Source organism: Amphiura filiformis, chromosome 16 (genome assembly GCF_039555335.1).
Source record: "Amphiura filiformis chromosome 16, Afil_fr2py, whole genome shotgun sequence".
In the NCBI taxonomy this organism is placed as follows: domain Eukaryota; kingdom Metazoa; phylum Echinodermata; class Ophiuroidea; order Amphilepidida; family Amphiuridae; genus Amphiura; species Amphiura filiformis.
The window spans coordinates 35,355,405-35,375,972 of NC_092643.1; the positions used below are offsets into that span (position 1 = coordinate 35,355,405).

The 20,568-nt window shown below is 38.0% G+C and overlaps 1 protein-coding gene across 1 annotated transcript; it reads left to right on the forward strand.

Annotated features, from left to right (window-relative positions):
* The first annotated feature begins 5,576 nt into the window (after positions 1 to 5,576).
* On the forward strand, positions 5,577 to 8,909 carry LOC140172598 (uncharacterized). Its single transcript, XM_072195736.1, has 4 exons — positions 5,577 to 5,609; positions 6,689 to 6,765; positions 7,057 to 7,198; positions 7,818 to 8,909. Exons 1-4 carry the CDS (start codon positions 5,577 to 5,579, stop codon positions 8,907 to 8,909), a joined length of 1,344 nt encoding a protein of 447 aa, XP_072051837.1.
* The last annotated feature ends 11,659 nt before the right edge of the window (positions 8,910 to 20,568 follow it).

The following is a 20,568-nucleotide window of genomic DNA, read 5'->3' on the forward strand; positions in this document are numbered from 1 at the left end:
ACACAAGTATATATCACCTTTAATCCTTGTGAATCGGACACTGTCATACCCATCGTCGAACGCTGTGTTAAGGATGTTAAGTGCTGGATGGTGAAAAACATGCTCATGCTAAATGACAGCAAAACTGAGATTCTTCACCTCAATTCTCGTTTTGTTCCGTCTGCACCGATTTCATCTCTTCATATTGGCGACGTCGACGTTTCAACATCATCTTCTGCACGGAACCTCGGCGTTATTATCGACACCAACATGACCATGGCTAAGCATTTGCTCAGCATTTGCAAGAGTGCGTCGTTCGCGTTGTACAAAATTGGAAGATTGCGGAGCTTTCTCGATCAGCCATCCACTGAGAAGTTGGTACACGCATTCATCACATCGCGGTTAGATAATTGCAATTCATTGTTATACGGTCTTCCCATTTCAGAAGTTGATAAATTACAGAGGATTCAAAACGCTGCGGCCCGGTTGGTTACTCGAGTAAAAGGTCGCTGTCACATGAAACCTGTGTTGCGCCAACTCCACTGGCTGCCTGTCAAGAAGAGAATCATATTCAAAATTCTTCTCATTACCTTCAAGGCTATTCATGGGTTAGCACCTGATTACATCAAGGAAATCATTGTCATTCGAAAGCCAACTCGCCTTCTTCGCTCATCATCTGAATTGCTTCTGCAGCCTCCGCCAACTATCGCGCTCAAGACTGCTTCATACGGTTATCGCTCATTCTCTTCAGCCGCACCATCTCTTTGGAATCAACTACCATATTCATTCGCAGTTCGCAATCTGTCGACCAATTCAAGACCAGCTTGAAAACCCATCTGTTCACGCTTCCTGATTAATGTATATTGTTCCACCATGATATTGTTTATTTTGTTATTATATTGTGTTGAATTGACCCTGCCCATTTTTCCATCATAGGGAGTAAATTGCTGTTGCATTTACTGAGAGTGATTGTGCTGGTAACCTCTCCTCTCCAGGGTATTTCTACGTCTCACCGGTGCCGGTCACTTACTTTTGTTCCGTCGTGCAATTTTAACCCAGCCCAAATTGTTGGGAGTAGGTTGCTGTTGCGCCTACTAACCATTTCCATCCTAGGGAGCAAGTTGCTGTTGCACTTGCTGAGAGTGAATGTGCTGGTAACCTCTCCTCTCCTGGGTCGCCAATTTTTAATTCTTGTTATTATTGTGCCGGTCACAGATCACTTTGTTTTTGCTCTTTTATATTGTATAATCTGCATTTACTGTATGTTGTTTGCTGATATATTATAAAATTATTTTATAAGAAAATGTGCCTTGTTATGACTTGGTTGGGTTATGCAGATCTCCGTTTCTTTTGTTTTGTTCTGAGCCTGAGTCCGTTTAGGGTCGGTTGCGGAGCGCTGCATGATCTGATTCTTGGAATCATTTTTGCTTATGAATGTCATTTTTAGCATGTTTAAAATAAAATTTTTCTGTTGCTTTAGTTCACTGTGTTTGACATGCATGTTTGTTTTGGTTCTTTAATGCCTCTTCTTGTACCAGTACTTGATTGGATTTGCATAGTAGCTCAGGGTGGTGGACACCTTTGTTTCCAATGGACATTTTATTGTGAAATGTCATTGTACAAGGGATACATAAAAAAAAATTCCACATAGCCCCCGAATGAAAAGTATTTAATTATCTTTGTAATCACTCAAAAAGCATTTGGTGTGAATTTTACATCCGAACTAGAGGCTATTAATTTTTACGAGCCTTTTTATTTTACATGTAAAGCCTATGGGGTGACGATTAGAAATGGACGGCAATATTGAAAAACCCTCATTTTGGGCCATTTTAGACACTAAAATGCCCATAAAAAAAGAATAGCCTCTAGTTCGGAGGTAAAATTCACACACAATGCTACCTGAGTGAGTACAAACATAATTAAATACATTTCATTCGGGGGCTATATCAAAAACAAAAAATGTCCTATACCCTAATGGTTATGGAACAAAGGTGTGGAGTGTTCTGCGTTTTGCCGGTACCTTGCGTCCGCTCTGTTTCCTCCCGGCTTGGTTCCCCACTTTGAGTTGCTGTGTGATTCCAATCTTGTACAACCATGTAATCGTTTACCTTGCAATAGTGTGTATGTGTAATAGTATGTTAAGTTATTATGCTTTTAGATCTGTATTATAATATTTATTGTACTTGTTAGCTGATATAATATTTATATTTTTAATTATTGTGCCTTGGATCAAACTCGTATAAAATCTGATGGTTTTGCCATTATGCCGCTCTGTATTTTTCTCATGGTTGGATTATGCAGTTCTCCGTTTCCTTTTGTTGAGTTCTCTCCTGTGCCTCCGGCTGCGGAGCACTGCATGATCTGACTCTTGGAATCATTTTGCTTTTGATTTGATTCTTGTTTTTAACTTATTTAATTTTGTTAATGCATTGTTGTTGTTGCCATTATTATTTGTACTTGATTGGAGTTGCATAGTGACTCAGGGTGGTGGACTGGTCTGCCTTTTGCCGGCTCCTTATTTTTGCTCTGTTTTCTTCTCCCGGCTCGGCTCCCCACCTAAGAGTTGCTGTGTGCTTCCAATCTTGTGCAATGTACCCGGTCATTTTCTTGCAATATTGTGTATGTGTAATAGTATGTTTAAGTTAGGCTATATATTGTTTTTAAATTTTTTGTTCCCTAGGTTTTATGTTTTGTAAAGCGCCCAGAGGCTATTTGCGTTGGGCGCTATATTAAATCTCTCATTATTATTATTATTATTATTATAATGCATGTCGCAACGGGTGATTTGCAAATCCCACCGTAAATGGTATCTTGAGTAGATAAAAAACAAACAGACAGACAAACAAACATAAAATATAAAAAATATACCAAATGATCTTTCTGACTCGTGTTATGCTAAGTCTTATGATTTCTTTCTTTTTTTGTATTATTTCATCAGGTTTAAAAATGCTATCATCATATAGATAGGCCTGACAAAATATATTCAACCTTTCTCAATTTCTTTGTATTTTACAAATAAATACTATCTTGAGTAGATAGCAGAAAAACTATCAAGCAACAAATAAACAAAAACAAAAAAACCCATCAAAACAAACTTTCCTAACAGACGTTTTCTAAATTTGTGAAATATTTTCTGTGTTGTTTTATTAAGCCCGTAAAGCCGTTTGCGAGTTCCGAGGATTTGAGCGCGTTTTTTTGACAGCAGATGCGTGATGTCACAAAGGGCCTATAATGATTTGCAAATTATATCGTAAATTCTACCTTGATTAGATAAGAAACAAAGAAGCAAACAAACAAACATGTAGTAACAAAAAAACAAATATAGGCCTACCAAAAAAAAAAATTAGTTCATACGGTTCCCAATGGTATCATCAGTAGATAACAAAATATTGTCAACTTTCGTACTTAATTTCTTTGTATTTTATAAAAAATACTATCTTGAGTAGATAGCGGAAAAAACAAACAAACAAAAACATAACAAACTTTCCTAAGAGATGTTTTCTAAATTTGTAAAATATTTTCTGTTGTTTTCTTAGGCCCGCAATGCTACGGTATCTTCAGAAGATAGCCGTTTGCGCGCGCGTTCCGAGAAAATTATGCAAATCGTAAATGATGCAGGCCGTAAGCATGGTAAGTGGGCTCGCGCGTGTTCACAGAAGATGATGCATGTCGCAACGGGTGATTTGCAAATTGCACTGTAAATGGTATCATCGAGTAGATAAAAAACAAACAAACAGACAGACAGACAAACAAACAAACATGTAAAAAGATATACCAAATGATCTTTCTGATTCGTCTCATGCTAAGTCTTATGATGTCCTTCTTTTCTTTTCTTTTTTTGTGTGTATTATTTCATTAGGTTTAAAAATCCTATCATCAGTATAGATAGGCCTTTACTAAATATATTCAACCTTTCTCAATTTCTTTGTATTTTACAAATCTTAATACTAATAACGGCGTGTCCGTCCGTCCGTCCGTCCGTCCAAGCGCTATCGCGTGCGCGTCCGCGCGGATCGCGTTCACGCGGTGCACTATCGCGTGCTCGCGGTGCGCTATCGCGGAGTATCAACGGGAGTGTGCGCGGAGTACAGTGCGGGCATCGGAAAAGCATTACAGTGTGACTAACAGGTGCATCTCATCGGACCAATAATTATAGGCCTTATTTTCAACACATATTTCAATACCGAACACGTGCACACACCAAACACGTGCATATAGGCCTATTTCCGCAGAACATGACTATTTCCGGAATCCTCCAGAATGGTTAACATAAAAATTATCCGTTGTGGTAAGGCCTATAACCGTTTTTGCGTTCACGTTTCTCGCGATTGATTTCATTACTTTAGTAACGGCCTATATCCACGTCCAGATACTAATTTCGGTTTCTCTAAAGTAACAGGGCAGGGCTTGGAAGAGGCGAATGATGGGTTTCCAGATTATGGGTAGGCCTACCAAACTACCGAAGTAAGCATCACACCTATAAAACAAACAGAGTTGATTAAGTTGTGTCAAGTTGGGTCTTGATCATTGAGAGACGCATTTCATAGTAGTTTAAAAAGTCAGGGCAGGTATATGGGTAACGGGTTTGGATAATTAGAAATAGGCCTATCACGAGAAGCGCCCGACCCGAGAACCGCGAAATCTAGTAAATACTATCTTGAGTAGATAGTGGAAAAACAAACAAATAAACAAACAAACAAACAAACAAAGAAAACAAAATCAAAACAAACTTTCCTAACCGACGTTTTCTAAATTTGTGAAATATTTCTGTGTTGTTTTATTCATTATGCTCAAAAGCAACCCGAGAACCTCAAAATCTAGTTTATAATGTTATCAAGGGGTTGGTCACCCACCTTTGCACAATATTAGAGCACATCAGACACATTTTGATATTTAACAGTCTTCGAAGTAAACTTTATAAATCTAATGATATGTAGTAGGCCTATAAAGTAGGCCTATGTAGCTGGGATGAAAAGCCGACCATCAATTGAAAAGTTTATATTGAAGATGCGTTTTTTTGGTGTTTTGGGAAACAAATTATGTATCAGAGCGATTAAATGTTAGCAAAATAATGCACTGTCACGCGCCTCATGGCGACGGCACTAGTCACTAGGCCTTCTTACCATGCTTATACGAGGGAGGAATTCAGAAAATTTAGGGCAACTTTTTGGCATCTCTCCTCGTGTTTGCTTTTGTAGAATTCCATACTCCTCCTTCATTTATGAAGTTTCTTCGATTAAAAATGTACTTTTCCTCTTTTTTACTGAAACTTTTTGGAGGCGATAGGGCATGAGACTTTAATGGTACGAGAAATACGGTGCCCCCTCTAAATACCCCATTTTTAAACTCCCCTCCTACATGCGTAAGCCATGCCTAGTAACACGCGTAATAGAGCGTAACACGCAAGAGATGACGCGCATTAGTCTATGTGCGCACGCGTTTCACTGGGAAACCAATGCGTCTACGTTACTTGAGCTACCAAGAAACATAAACACAAGACAATCACAGTCATTTTATTTACGCTCGTACTTATGCACGTCGTATACCTGATTTTCTTATATAATTTTATTAAATATTTAGTATAAATATTGTTCAAAATGGGCGTCTTGAAGCGAAAGAATCGAACTTCGGTAAGTACTTTTTGTTGTTCCTTGTGATAGGACTATAAATTTGGTTAATTTTCTATTCTTTCATTTGTTTTGTTTACGAGCCCCTGCATTATTGATTTGAAACACAAATAATGTCGTCTACGCGGTCATTTTGTGCACCATTTACTAAATTTTACACTTTTTGACCACAAAAAATGGTCAAAATAAAATTTGGACGTAGGATTAAATACGTGTGTAGGGCTTGGCATATTAAAGTCTTCATAGCCAAATATATAAGACGTTTGTTAAAGTAAAACGCTTTCTAAGTTCATAAACATATACTTTCATTATACATTTTGTTCCTAGATCGTGTTTCCAAAGTTATTTGTAAAAGACACTCTTTCTTTTTTAAGACATAACCAGACCCAAGTTCGTCCCAACTTCGTTTTATAAGATCATGCAGGGTGCACACCAGTAAACATGTAAATAGCCTCCATAGACTTTCTGTATAAACAGGTTCCGGGAAAACGTCATTTATTTTACTTCAGAGCGACTCAGCTCTTCAAAACTTACTCTTTCTGCAAGTTGAAGGTCAGCTGAAGACATCTAGTCCAGAGAAATCATACGGAGTCCAGCGTGTTTTTTTTTTTCTTTTCATGAAATTGCCCACTAGATCACCCTATATAAAATACAGCTTACGGCGACTCACAAATAGCTTGGTGTTTCTGAAATGTAAAACATTTTGAAAGCTTAGCCAAATCTTCATAAAAGGTCGGATCCTGCTCATTTTTCACAGACAATATATTTCCCAGGCCTAAATTAGGATTAAATATGAATCAGGGCCTAATGGTTTGTTTTTAAGCCTTTCCTAATCTATTATATTCAGTCTTCTTGCACGTTTCCTCATTTGAAACAATGTGAAAAAAAAAAAAGGATATAGGAGATTCCTATTTACTGGTGTGCACAGGCAGGGGAAACCCCGTTTAATTTGTTCAGAGTTATCAGGACCCTTCTTTCACATGACAAAATACTTTCACAACATAGACAATGTGTCATGCATGATTGTTTATCAAACATTTGACTCATTGGTTTTATGTGCGTTATTTCTTCCACTGTTCCAGTCGTTCTCAATTACGAAACCACCTGATGTGAGACACGAAGGCCTACTCAGATCACGAAGATCTGGTGGAATTAGAAGGTTAGTGTTAGGACAAAATGGAAGAGTTTCCGGCAAAACAATGATAACATTTCAAAATTACGTGATAATCATTATTATGATTGAATTTCAGCCGACCAAATCAAAAGTTTTTTTTTAAATGGACTTTAAATGGTAAACATGAATCCAATTAAATTTTATAACTGTTTCTAGAAAAGAAAAAAAACCTCTAAAAATTAAATAAAAAGCCTAAAATAGAATTCCGCTCAAGAAATTCGCCTTTTATTTCAGTAATGTGTGATTTCATCATATCTGTTGATTGTTCCGATTCAGAACTCTGCTGGATGTTCTGCGGTCATTGTGCTGCATGGTTCGTCAAGATGAGGACCAGCAACCTGGCAGAGAACCCTGTATGTACGAATGCAACACGGAAGACTCGTATTGGAAAGTCTCTGGCTCTGGAACACAGTCACAGGTAGGCAACGTACACCCTTTGAAATACACAGTAATTTTTATGACAAGACAAAAGTCTTGTCATATACGACAAAACCTATAATATTTGAAAAGGATGGAAATGCTCTTTACTATTTGCAAAGCGGTTTACCATGTTCATCCCGGGGACGGAAAACACTCTTTACTATCAAATCTGCAGAACATATCGTGTTAATCTCCCACAAACTTAAAAGTTGAAGTTACATGCCCATGCAGTTTTAACTCCGTATAAGAAGCCCGATGAAAGATGGAAGCTTTTAACTGGAGAATTAATTTGGCTTACATGATTAAATACGATATTATGCTTAAATGAAGTTTCGTAATGACCAGTGGCGGCGCGGCGCTACGGGGGGCAAGGAGGCATTTGCACCCCCCAAATATTTTTCCTCCCCCAGTCCCCCCCACACACACTTTTGAGGCAATACCCCCCAAATCACGTACAATTCCACTTTTTCGGCAATTTTGACCCCCCCCCGAAATTCTCTTTGACCCCCCCCCCCTCCCCCCGAAAAAATTTCCTGGCGCCGCCACTGGTATTGACATACACGGTGGTTGATTTGATGAGTAACAGTGTATCACTGACGACTAATTGTATCTTTCAGCATGTTCAGGAACCTATTGAAGACATTTCATCATGTTTATCAGCAACATGCAAAGATGATCCCGTGCCTCCATCGGGAAGATCAGAAAAAATCATCGAGTTAGTCACAGAGCCCGCCGCAGAGTCCATAGACACGCCATCAGCTCCACTGCAACTACCCAAGCAGGTCGCCATCTACAGAGATAGTGACCTGGAGCCAATATCAACTGGTAACAAGTTTGTTCTTGGCCACGGATCAAGCAGTATAGCCACCTTAAATAAGCTGCGATCCTGCCATGACCCAGTTGCCGTCAAGCGACTCAATCCAACGGAGCCTAGATCCATACTGATCAAGGAAGCCGAAATTCTGCGGAAATTGGATCACTGCATTGCCTTTCCCGAACTGATTGGCTTCATTGACCACAATACTTCACCGGCGATCATTCTTGAATTTGTTGGTGATAAGAGCACACTTACATCAATCTCAATTTTTGACGCCCTAAGCACCTTGACCCCTCGACTGTTGACATCAGAATGGTTGGCTATTGCAAGTGACGTCGCTAGTGGACTCGCCAAGCTACACAGTGCAGGGTTTACACACGGTGACTTACATAACAACAACGTTTTGTTGTGCCGCTCTCCACCGCAACTTCCAAATTCAAAGGGAAGAAAATGGCAGGCCAAGATAATTGACCTGGGATCCGCAGAGCCATTGGATTCGCCTACAGCTCCGTTACAATTATCTGACCAGGACAAGGCTGTATATAGAGAGAGCTTACCTTTCAAAGCACCAGAATTGATAGAAGGAATAACCGGTCAAACCGAGGCTACTGACACCTACGCCTTCGGGTATCTCATGTATGATGTTGGGTATTTTTGCAAGATTGACATCCTACGGGCTCTGGTCAAAGGATGTATGGATAAAGATCCAAGTCAAAGGAAACAAGTATCAGTAGTTGCCACCGAGCTGTCATTTTTCGCAAAGCGATACCAGCAAAAAGAAAATGATGAAAAACCGTGTGGCGGTGGGCCATTCGGTTATCAGTACCTGGGTTGGGTGGATGCATGGGAGGCGAGGACGGGGCGATCATGGAGGAGGAGCTGTCAAACATGACAGTAATGTGCATGTGCCACCATAATGTAAATAAAGACAATAAAATATAGGGGTCACCGGGTGACGCATAAAAGTGGAACATTATAATTACAGCACCAAAATCAAAATGGGGGAGGGGTATTGGGGCATTTGCGGGACATTGGGGCAATAGTTCTGACGTAACTTTTTGTGACCTATATGTACTATAAACCATAAACGTATAATATTCTTCTGATCTTGAGTTAAAATTGCTTAAAATAAAGCAAAATAAGAGATCTTCGAGTTGCCATGGTAGATTCTTTCGAACAGTATGCCTACTGCTGGTGAGATTTTGATGACTTACTAAAATGATATCTACTGCTGATGGGGGCATTAAGAATTATAGCCATGGTATCTACTGCTGGTAGGGTCATTGATGACTTACTATTAACTGCATAACGTTACCTTAAATGAGGATGGTACAATCATGACATTGTCCCACTTTTTCTCCATCAATGATGATTTTAGTATCAGTGGAAAGGCCACATGATGTTTCCCATCGACCCTGTGAAAGGTTAGTGCTCAAGTGTATCTTTTTTGTGCATTTTTGTCCCATCAGCAGTTTAAAAAACGGTGTATAAATTATATCAGCGCTTCAATCAGCAGTGAATAGCACACAGTGTCGACTTCCTATTCGATAAATATAAATTTAATACTCCGTTGGTGAGCGACGGGCGACTGGTATTTCACCGAACGCAAGAAAAGGAGTTCTATCTGATTGGCTAGCAATCGATCGCTTAGGTCGCTTATAGTCAACTACAAACTCAAAACTGAGCATCGTATTCAATTCGATTGAAATCGATATTCTATTATTGCCGTAGATAAAGAGAGTGATAGTGTGTCAATCAAGGAGGTTAGATATAGAAAGGAGAAGAAATAGATTACGTAACGCATTGAAACCTTGTGCCGATTTGAAATCTGACAAGCTATTCATCGAAAGGTACCTTTTGTTTGGGACAAAGGGCTCCCGCCATTCTTTTTCTGACCCGACAGTGTATTAACGCTTTACCTAGCAGGCTACTGTCAATAAGTGATCAAATGCAAGTCGTGTGAAAGCGCTTAATGGAACGAAAAGTACCTATTGTTATACATAAACCCAAGGGTGTGATTGAGTAGCCGTAAGCACAAAAGGCACACATTAGCCGCTAATGCATAGTTCGTTGTCACCCCACTGACATTAGGTGCTTCATTTTAATAAATTGAATGCGCCTGCTGAATGATTACACATAAAGGCTGCCATCTCTATAGTACAATAATGGTATTAAATAGCTACGTCCCGGGAGCTACGTATGCATGTAACATATAATAAGTATACCGGTATAGGCCTATATAAAAGTTGTTTTACAAATTGAGATTTTATTTTATTTTATTTTATTTTAAGAAGGAGAATGTCATAATCAGTGGCGTACTGAAGGGGGCAGCACTTCTGTGAGAGGTCTTGGGAGGGGATGAGGTTGGAGGAGGGGATATGAAGAATGAGAGGGGACTGGAGGAAGAGAGAAAGAGGAAGAAATAAAGAGAAATAAATAAATAGACGTAACTAAATAGAAAGGTAAGGAAAATGATAGGAATGAGAGGGGATGGAGAAGGGAAGGGAGATAAGAAGAGGGAGTGATACTTTAGCAAGTACAGAGAAAGGAAAAGAAATGAATGACAAATAAATGTAGGCCTTATAATAATTATTATAGAAACTAAACACAGCCCCCCCACACACACACACATAGGCCTAAAACTAACAGCACTATAGGCAGCCATTCGATGATGCCATTGCCTTTATGCGTTACGTATTTAAAACGCCCAGTCAGATGTATTTTACACCTGCCAAGCACAAGTCACCCAATTTCGAAAATTGGACGTTGAATGTACACTCTCATGAATATTGATTGGCAACATTTTCCAATATGTCAGCGCTCAAATCGGACACAATAGAACAATAGACCATTCAGTGCGTTGGTGTCAATAATGTACATTGTATTGCAGCTGGATTTTACATGCATTCTTTTATATAAATTTTTTCAAAGAGTTGAATATGATCAAAATTTTTACTCAGGATTTCAAATTTTTACCCGCAAATTGCAGTTAAACATATCCACAGCAAAATACCGGTCCTCACTAATTAGTGTATTTAATTTCCAATTAGTGTATTTAAGATAAAACCTGACAACAAATAAAATTTTCTTGCAATAGAAATATCATATGGGATACTGATATGGTAGGCCGCAACCGCCACAACGTGGAGCTGCTACGCGTAGCTGACTTTTGGCTCCGTGGAGCCAAATTGACCAATCATGATCATGTTAGAGTTTTTCATTACTCGGAGGTAAAACTGACTAATTAAGTACGACTTACTCATTACGTGAAGCGAATTTATTCATTAAGAATTTGCCAGACGAGCGTCACGTAGTTGCAAGATATCCTCGGTCACGAAAGTTATGATTCAAAAAGTAGTTTATGAAAAGTACGAACTGACTTATTATTAAGATGGACATGCACTCATAAGAAACTCATACAGTATTGTACATAACTATATAGCTAGGCAGAGTGGTGGTAAACTATGCACACGGTTCTGCGATCTGCAGTGTATCGCCGGGAGCTAATTTGTATAACTTGCGCGGTGTCCCTGCGGAATTCGACCTTCAGCAAACTGCAAACCAGTTCGGATTTACTTTATATACTAGTAGTAGGCCATACATACTGTAGTTACTGTCCGTTTTCCTATACACAATACTCAGTGCGCTCACCATTGACGCGTGACCTCTACAAATAGTGTATGTTAGAAGTATAGGCCATTGCCTAGTTGACGTCACTACTGTGTAAAAAATAACCGGCCAATATTTAAAGTATTCTCTGAAATTCTAGAAAATATAGTTTTGTAACATGTCCTACATTTTTAGCTAATTTAGGTGTTTGGAAATATTGGTACTTTTGTACCAAAAATATGAAGAAATTATTTCTAAACCGTGTTAAGTCATTAAGCTTCTCATTTTCAAGAACGCTGGTTAACAATAAGCAGACTATTGTCTCATTTCGTAAACAAAAAGCCCGCAGTATTGTTACCTTGCGTTCGCTTTATAATCGTTCACCCAACTGAAACTATAATACCAGCTCATTGCTCATTGCACAGGTAAAACAGACACAAGTGCAGTGTGTATTTAACCAGAGAAGATCTGATGTAACATAGTTGAGCCGTTTTCATTGAGTGTTATCTTGGTTTAATAGCTTTTAATAGGGTTTAAGTCCTTCAAAGGTCGTGGTGAGTTCTACTGTAGACATGAGTGCAACATGAATATTTTTAAGTCAACAACATTCAACAATATGATCACCGTGATAGTATGAGAGTATCAGTACCGTGGGTGTCAGTGATCCTGGCCTGACACAGTAGACAAACAAACAAACAAACAAACAAACACGCCACACACATGACACATGCATGCAAGGTAACATTGACTATACACTAATCAAACAATGGTATTGATCCTGTACAACTGGTCGTGGTTTATTTACAATCGATTCATTTAAAATCCCCATAGTAAACATTAATTTTGGCAAGAGTTTTCTCTCTGGAACGAGGATGCATCCACTGGCTCCGCGTAATGAAAAGATCTAACATGATTGGTCAATTTAGCTCCGCGAAGCGAAAAGTAAGCTACGCGTAGCAGCTCCACGTTGTGGCGGTTACGGCCAGCCATATATTGATCATGCGAAAATCGTAAAACATAGAATAGAAACAGTGTGGCAGGCGCTCAAAATCTCAAATTGTATGCTTAGCCTGAGTTGCACGGCCTATTTCGAATAAAATCACCATGCGTAGTTGTTGAAAAACGTGAGGATTCATCGTACTATCACGGCAATTTTTAACACGAAGATATAGGGATGATGACGGTGTGTAGCATTGCCAGTAAGTCATCAATGCCCCCATCAGTAGTATATAGATAGCATTGCTATAGTAAGTCATCAATGCTCCCATCAGCAGTAGATAGCATTACCAGTATAAGTCATTAATATCCCCATCAGCAGTAGATAGCATAGCTAGTAAGTCATCAATACCCCCATCAGCAGTAGATAGCATAGCTAGTAAGTCATCAATACCCCCGTCAGCAGTAGAATGCATGGCTAGTAAGTCATCAATACCCCCGTCAGCAGTAGATAGCTTTGCTAGTAAGTCATCAATATCCCCGTCAGCAGTAGATAGCATGGCTAGTAAGTCATCAATACCCCGTCAGCAGTAGATAGCATGGCTAGTAAGTCATCAATATCCCCGTCATCAGCAGTAGATAGCATGGCTAGTAAGTCATCAATATCCCCGTCAGCAGTAGATAGCATGGCTAGTAAGTCATCAATATCCCCGTCAGCAGCAGATAGGATTGCTATTAAGTCATCAATATCCCCATCAGCAGTAGAAAGCATGGCTAGAAAGTCATTAATATACCCTAAGCAGCAGTAGATAGTATTGCTAGTAAGTTATCAATACCCCATCAATACTAGCCGTAAATGATGCAGGCCGTAAGTCTCCTAACCTATCCGCACGGCCGCTTCTCTGTGCCGATGATGCGTGATGTCGCAAAGGGCCTATAATAATTTGCAAATCACACCGTAAATTCTACCTTGAGTAGATAACAAACAAACAAGCAAACAAACAACAAACATCCCAGCAAACACAAAAACGTTTTAAAAATGTTTTAAATAAGTTATATTTTGGCCTTTGGTTTAGGTAAAAACGTTTTAATAACATTAAAATGTCGGGTTATATAAAGGTCGTAAAACGTTTTAAAACGTTTTGTATGAAAACACACTACAACAATATTTTCAAAATGTTTTCAAAATGCTAATTGTAAACTATTTTTGCAAACATTTTTGCCAAATATTTTGTCAACACTTAATTACATTATGTTAAATATTTGCACCCAGCAAACACAGAAATGTTCTTAAAATGTTGTTTTTAAAACGTTTTATTAACATTTAAAGTGGCATTTCGTGATCCACAGCCTCATCCCCCAACTTTTAACAAAAAAAAGTTGAGATTTTTACACCACTGGATACCTCTGGCTACATAATGTTTATGTACCAAATATTTCTTGCAGATTAATTCGTTTAGCAAAAATATCGTTAAATTTGAATTTCGTTCTGGTGCACCAGAACGAAATTACAACACATTGTCTATGGAGCAGTGTAATACACATAATCATGCATAACTCGCAAACGCAAAATCGGAATCAACTGAAATTTTGGAAATAAGCTTTTTTCGTTGATATCTACTGAAAAATGTCATAAAAAGAGGATGCTAGGATCACGAAATCCTCCTTTAAATGTCGGGTTATATAAAGGTCATGAAAACGTTTTTAAAACGTTATTGCAAATATTTTGGGCAAACATTTTTCGCAAAATATTTTTTCAACTCCAAAATAACATTCTGTTTAGAATATTTTCAAAAATGTTTTTGGAATGTTATTAATACATTTTTATACCCTTTATATAACCCGACATTTAAAAGTTTTCTGTAAAACATTCTGTGTTTGCTGGGCAGTAGATTATTACAAATGTTTTAATGTTATGAAAACGTTTTATACTCGTAATATACCCTTTATATAACCCGACATTTAAACGTTTTCTGACAACCTTTTATAGCCTTTTGCGAATGATGTCGAAAACGTGTTGTGTTTGCTGGGATGTAGTAACAAAAAATGATTTAAAAAAAATTAGTTCATACGGTTCCAAATGGTATCATCAGTAGATAACAAAATATTGTCAACCTTTCTTACTTACTTTCTTTGTATTTTATAAATAAAATACTATCTTGAGTAGGTAGCTGAAAAAACAAACAAACAAACAAACAAAAAACATCAAAAACAAACTATCCTAACAGATGTTTTCTAAATGTGTGAAATATTTTCTGTTGTTTTATTAGGCCCGCAATGCTATCTTCAGAAGATAGCCGTTTGCGCGCGCGTTACAAGAAAATGATGCAGGCCGTAAATGATGCAGGCCGTAAGTGGGCTCGCGCGTTAACAGAAGATGATGCATGTCGCAACAGGTGATTTGAAAATCGTACCGTAAATGGTATCTTGAGTAGATAAAAAACAAACAGACATACAGACAAACAAACATGAAATGTAAAAAAAATATACCTTTCTGACTCGTCTCATGCAAGTCTTATGATTTCCTTTTTTTGTGTGTATGATTTCATTAGGTTTATAAATGCTATCATCAGTAGATAGGCCTAACAAAATATATTCAACCTTTCTCAATTTCTTTGTATTTTACAAATAAATACTATCTTGAGTAAAAAGCGGAAAAACTAACAAACAAACAATAAACATCAAAACAAACTTTCCTAACAGACGTTTTCTAAATATAAATTTGTGAAATATTTTCTGTGTTGTTTTATTTGCGCGCGCATTCCGAGAAAATGATGCAGATCGTAAATGATGCAGGCCGTAAGGTGGCTGTGTACTCTCAGACATGCATGTAGTAAAAGTGCAATAACTTTGTAAGTATTCGCGCAAAACATATAAAAGTATACATTTTTATGAAGGCAAGACATCAATAAATCTTAATATAAATACAGATTTGGGGTAAAAACAACAATTTTGAAGAAAATCACAAAAAAGTGAGTTTTTGGCAATATTTGTTAGGTACATCATAACAAAAAAACACTCTTTCCAAAATATTTTATTTTGTTTTAGCTCAATCTTGAGGCTCCATTCCAAAAACGGTTTTTTATTTTTTTTGATATTGGCCTTATTTTTTGAGATATTGACCATATAAGGCATCAAAATGAACTTTTAAAATTCAAAAACGCCTATTTGCACAAAATGATGCCCAAAATCGGAAATAGACCAAAATATACAAAAATAAGAAAACCGTTTCTTGAGTCGATCATGCTTTTTACGATGATCATATTTGCTTACCTATAGATGCTGTATTTATTGAGTTATCGTGTACCTAAATCGTCATTTTACCGAGAAAATGAACATTGAAATAATGGCCGTTGAAGTTTAAAGTGGTCACATTTTGCACTTTCATCGAATCTCACAGGAGAATGCGACAGTTTTCGTTTTTGTAACTTATATTACGTGAACATCGGGTAAATCCACAGCCCCTTGAGAAGTTTGAGCGAAATCCATTCATAACTTGATATTTAAATCGGGGAAAGAACTTGAAAAACCCACATTTTATCAGCTAAAACGGAGCCATTTGACCACTAGGTTTCTGCGAAATCAGTGCTTCCGTGGTGTTTCCATAAGATGCGCGCGCATGCAGATACGCGTCGCGTATGCGTCGCGTATTTGTGCGTTAACAAATTGCGCGATACGCAACGCGATGAGTTGTTGCGCGCGTGTACCTTGCTGGTACCCCAGACAAACAAGAACCTAGACCTATAACTTTGGTTTGCGTAGTGAAGTCAACACTGCTTAGCAACGATTTTGACAAGGACGCAACCCGGACGCAAACAAGCAGACATGTTCGCGTCTGCAGAACATGTTGCGTTTGACGCGGGCGATAACGGCGCAGCAATCACGCAAACGATCGCGTTTTTCGTTCCAGACATGAACGCTTATTTCTCCGCGTCCGACCACCCGACCAAAATCACCTTGGATACGTGGCTTCACCTACTGCCATGGTTAGGGATGGGCAGTTACAGGTCTAGGTGGTATGTCTATGGCTGGTACAACAAAGATTTTCTTTCCTTTTCAATTTCAAACTCGAGTGGAATAGTGAAATAAAATCCTTAAAATATTGCAGTTGGAGTTTACAAATCTGGATTTTCATTCCATGTATTTATAAAAACATAACAAGGTACAAACATATCATAAAAACCTAATTTTGAGAAAGAAACAATGGCTAGAGTACACAGCCGCGGTAAGTGGGCTCGCGCGTGTTCACAGAAGATGATGCATGTCGCAACGGGTGAATTGAAAATCGCACCGTAAATGGTATCACGAGTAGATAAAAAACAAACAAACAGACAAACAAACAAACAAACATGAAATGTAAAAAAATATACCAAATGATCTTTCTGATTCGTCTCATGCTAAGTCTTATGAAATCCTACCATCAGTAGATAGGCATAACAAAATATATTCAACCTTTCTCAATTTCTTTGTATTTTACAAATAAATACTGTCTTGAGTAGATCACAAACAAATGAACAAACAAACAAAGAAAACAAAATCAAAACAAACTTTACTAACCGACGGTTTCTAAATTTGTGAAATATTTTCTGTGTTGTTTTATTAAGCCCGTAAAGCCGTTTGCGAGTTCCGAGAGAGCAGATGATGCGTGATGTCGCAAAGGGCCTATAGTGATTTGCAAATCACACAGTAAATTCTACCTTGAGTAGATAACAAACAAACAAGCAAACAAACAACAAACATGTAGCAACAAAAAAAATATATCAAATGAAATGTCTGACTTCTATGATTTAAAAAACAATTAGTTCATACGGATCCAAATATTGTCAACCTTTCTTACTTATACTTTCTTCATATTTTATATTAAAAAAATACTATCTTGAGTAGATAGCGGAAAACAAACAAACAAACAAACAAACAAAAAAGACATCGAAAACAAACTTTCCTAACAGATGTTTTCTAAATTTGTAAAATATTTTCTGTTGTTTTATTAGGCCCGCAATGCTACGGTATCTTCAGAAGATAGCCGTTTGCGCACTCGTTCCGAGAAAATTATGCAAATCGATCGTAAATGATGCAGGCCGTAAGTGGGCTCGCGCGTGTTCTAGAAGATGATGCATGTCGCAACGGGTGATTTGCAAATTGCACTGTAAAATCATGAGTAGATAAAAAAACAAACAAACGAACAGACAGACAGACAGACAAACAAACAAACAAACAAACAAAGAAACAAACAAACATGAAATGTAAAAAGATATACCAAATGATCTTTCTGATTCGTCTCATGCAAGTCTTATGATTTCCTTCTTTTTTTGTATTATTTCATTAGGTTTAAAAATCCTATCATCAGTAGATAGGCCTAACAAAATATATTCAACCTATATAAAACAAACAAAGAAAGAAAACAAAATCAAAACAAACTTTCCTAACCGACGTTTACTAAATTGGTGAAATATTTCTGTGTTGTTTTATTCAATATGCTCAAAAGCAACCCGAAAACCTCAAAATCTAGTTTATAATGTTATCAAGGGGTTGGTCACTCACCTTTGCACAATATTTTTGGTGGAACCTGAGAGCACATCAGACACATTTTGATATTTAACAGTCTTCGAAGTAAACTTTATAAATTTAATGATACTAGCGGGTTCCCGCTAGATGAGTAAATGGAAGCGTTCACTCAAACAGGAGGAATTATTGTACAGGTAGACTCATTGAAAATTCCTTATTCCTTCCGAATCATCTTGGTAATCTAGTAACCCCATCCCGTACCCTAAACCACAACCCCGTACCCGTAGGACCTATAATTCATCCAAAGTAGGCCTACCATTTTGTGTCCTTCTTTCTTTTCTTTTTCCCTCCTGTACCCTTACGATATTTATGTCTTCGTAGGCCTAATCCCGTTTTTCGCGTTATCCCATTATCCCGTATCACCGTGCGAAAGTTGGCTATGCGCGGCTCGCGTCGTGTACGCCGACGCGCTAACGGCGCGGTTTATGCTAGACATGTGGACGCGTTGGTTGGCATTGGCCGTAAACAAACTACCGCTATAAATTTGCCCGAAAAACTCACTTTTTTACTGATTTTGAGGCCAATACTTGACCGTTTTCAACCAAATAAACTTTAAACACATTGTCGTCTATTCCTTGATTTCTCGTGTGAATTTGGTGACATTTTGATCGAAACTGACGGAGCCTTTGCGTTCCCACACATACACACATACAAACCCACAACATTCCCCTATTTATAGTAAGATGTACTTAAATTAGGCCTATATGTAGCTGGGATGAAAAGCCGACCATCAATTTTAATCAAAAAACATTTTTTTTTTGGTGTTTTGGGAAACAAATTATGTATCAGAGCGATTAAATGTTAGCAAAAAATGCACTGTCACGCGCCTCATGGCGACGGCATTAGTCACTATAGGCCTTACCATGCTTACGAGGGAGGAATTCAGAAAATTTAGGGCAACTTTTTGGCATCTCTCCTCGTATTTGCTTTTGTAGAATTCCATACTCCTCCTTGATTTATGAAGTTTCTTCAATTAAAAATGTACCTTTCCTCTTTTTTAACTGAAAAAAAACCCTTTTCACTGAAACTTTTTGGAGGCAAAAGGGAATGAGACTTCAAAGGTACGAGAAATACGGTGCCCCCTCTAAATTCCCCATTTTTAAACTACCCTCCTAGATGCGTAAGCCATGCCTAGTAACACGCGTAACACGGAAGAGATGACGCGCATTATTCTATGTGCGCACGCGTTTCACTGGGAAACCAATGCGTCTACGTTACTTGAGCTACCAAGAAACATAAACACAAGACAATCACAGTCATTTTATTTACGCTCATACTTATGCACGTCGTATACCTGATTTTCTTAAGTAATTTTATTAAATATTTAGTATAAATACTGTTCAAAATGGGCGTCTTGAAGCGAAAGAATCGAACTTCGGTAAGTACATTTTGTTGTTCCTTGTGATAGGACTATAAATTTGGTTAATTTTCAATTCTTTCATTTGTTTTGTTTACGAGATCCTGTATTATTGAAACACAACAAACAAAGAAAGAAAACTAAATCAAAACAAACTTTCCTAACCGACGTTTTCTAAATTTGTGAAATATTTCTGTGTTGTTTTATTCAATATGCTCAAAAGCAACCCGAAAACCGCAAAATCTAGTTTATAATGTTATCAAGGGGTTGGTCACTCACCTTTGCACAATATTTTTGGTGGAACCTGAGAGCACATCAGACACATTTTGATATTTAACAGTCTTCGAAGTAAACTTTATAAATTTAATGATACTAGCGGGTTCCCGCTAGATGAGTAAATGGAAGCGTTCACTCAAACAGGAGGAATTATTGTACAGGTAGACTCATTGAAAATTCCTTATTCCTTCCGAATCATCTTGGTAATCTAGTAACCCCATCCCGTACCCTAAACCACAACCCCGTACCCGTAGGACCTATAATTCATCCAAAGTAGGCCTACCATTTTGTGTCCTTCTTTCTTTTCTTTTTCCCTCCTGTACCCTTACGATATTTATGTCTTCGTAGGCCTAATCCCGTTTTTCGCGTTATCCCATTATCCCGTATCACCGTGCGAAAGTTGGCTATGCGCGGCTCGCGTCGTGTACGCCGACGCGCTAACGGCGCGGTTTATGCTGAGACATGTGGACGCGTTGGTTGGCATTGGCCGTAAACAAACTACCCCTATAAATTTGCCCGAAAAACTCACTTTTTTACTGATTTTGAGGCCAATACTTGACCGTTTTCAACCAAATAAACTTTAAACACATTGTCGTCTATTCCTTGATTTCTCGTGTGAATTTGGTGACATTTTGATCGAAACTGACGGAGCCTTTGCGTTCCCACACATACACACATACAAACCCACAACATTCCCCTATTTATAGTAAGATGTACTTAAATTAGGCCTATATGTAGCTGGGATGAAAAGCCGACCATCAATTTTAATCAAAAAAAATTTTTTTTTGGGTGTTTTGGGAAACAAATT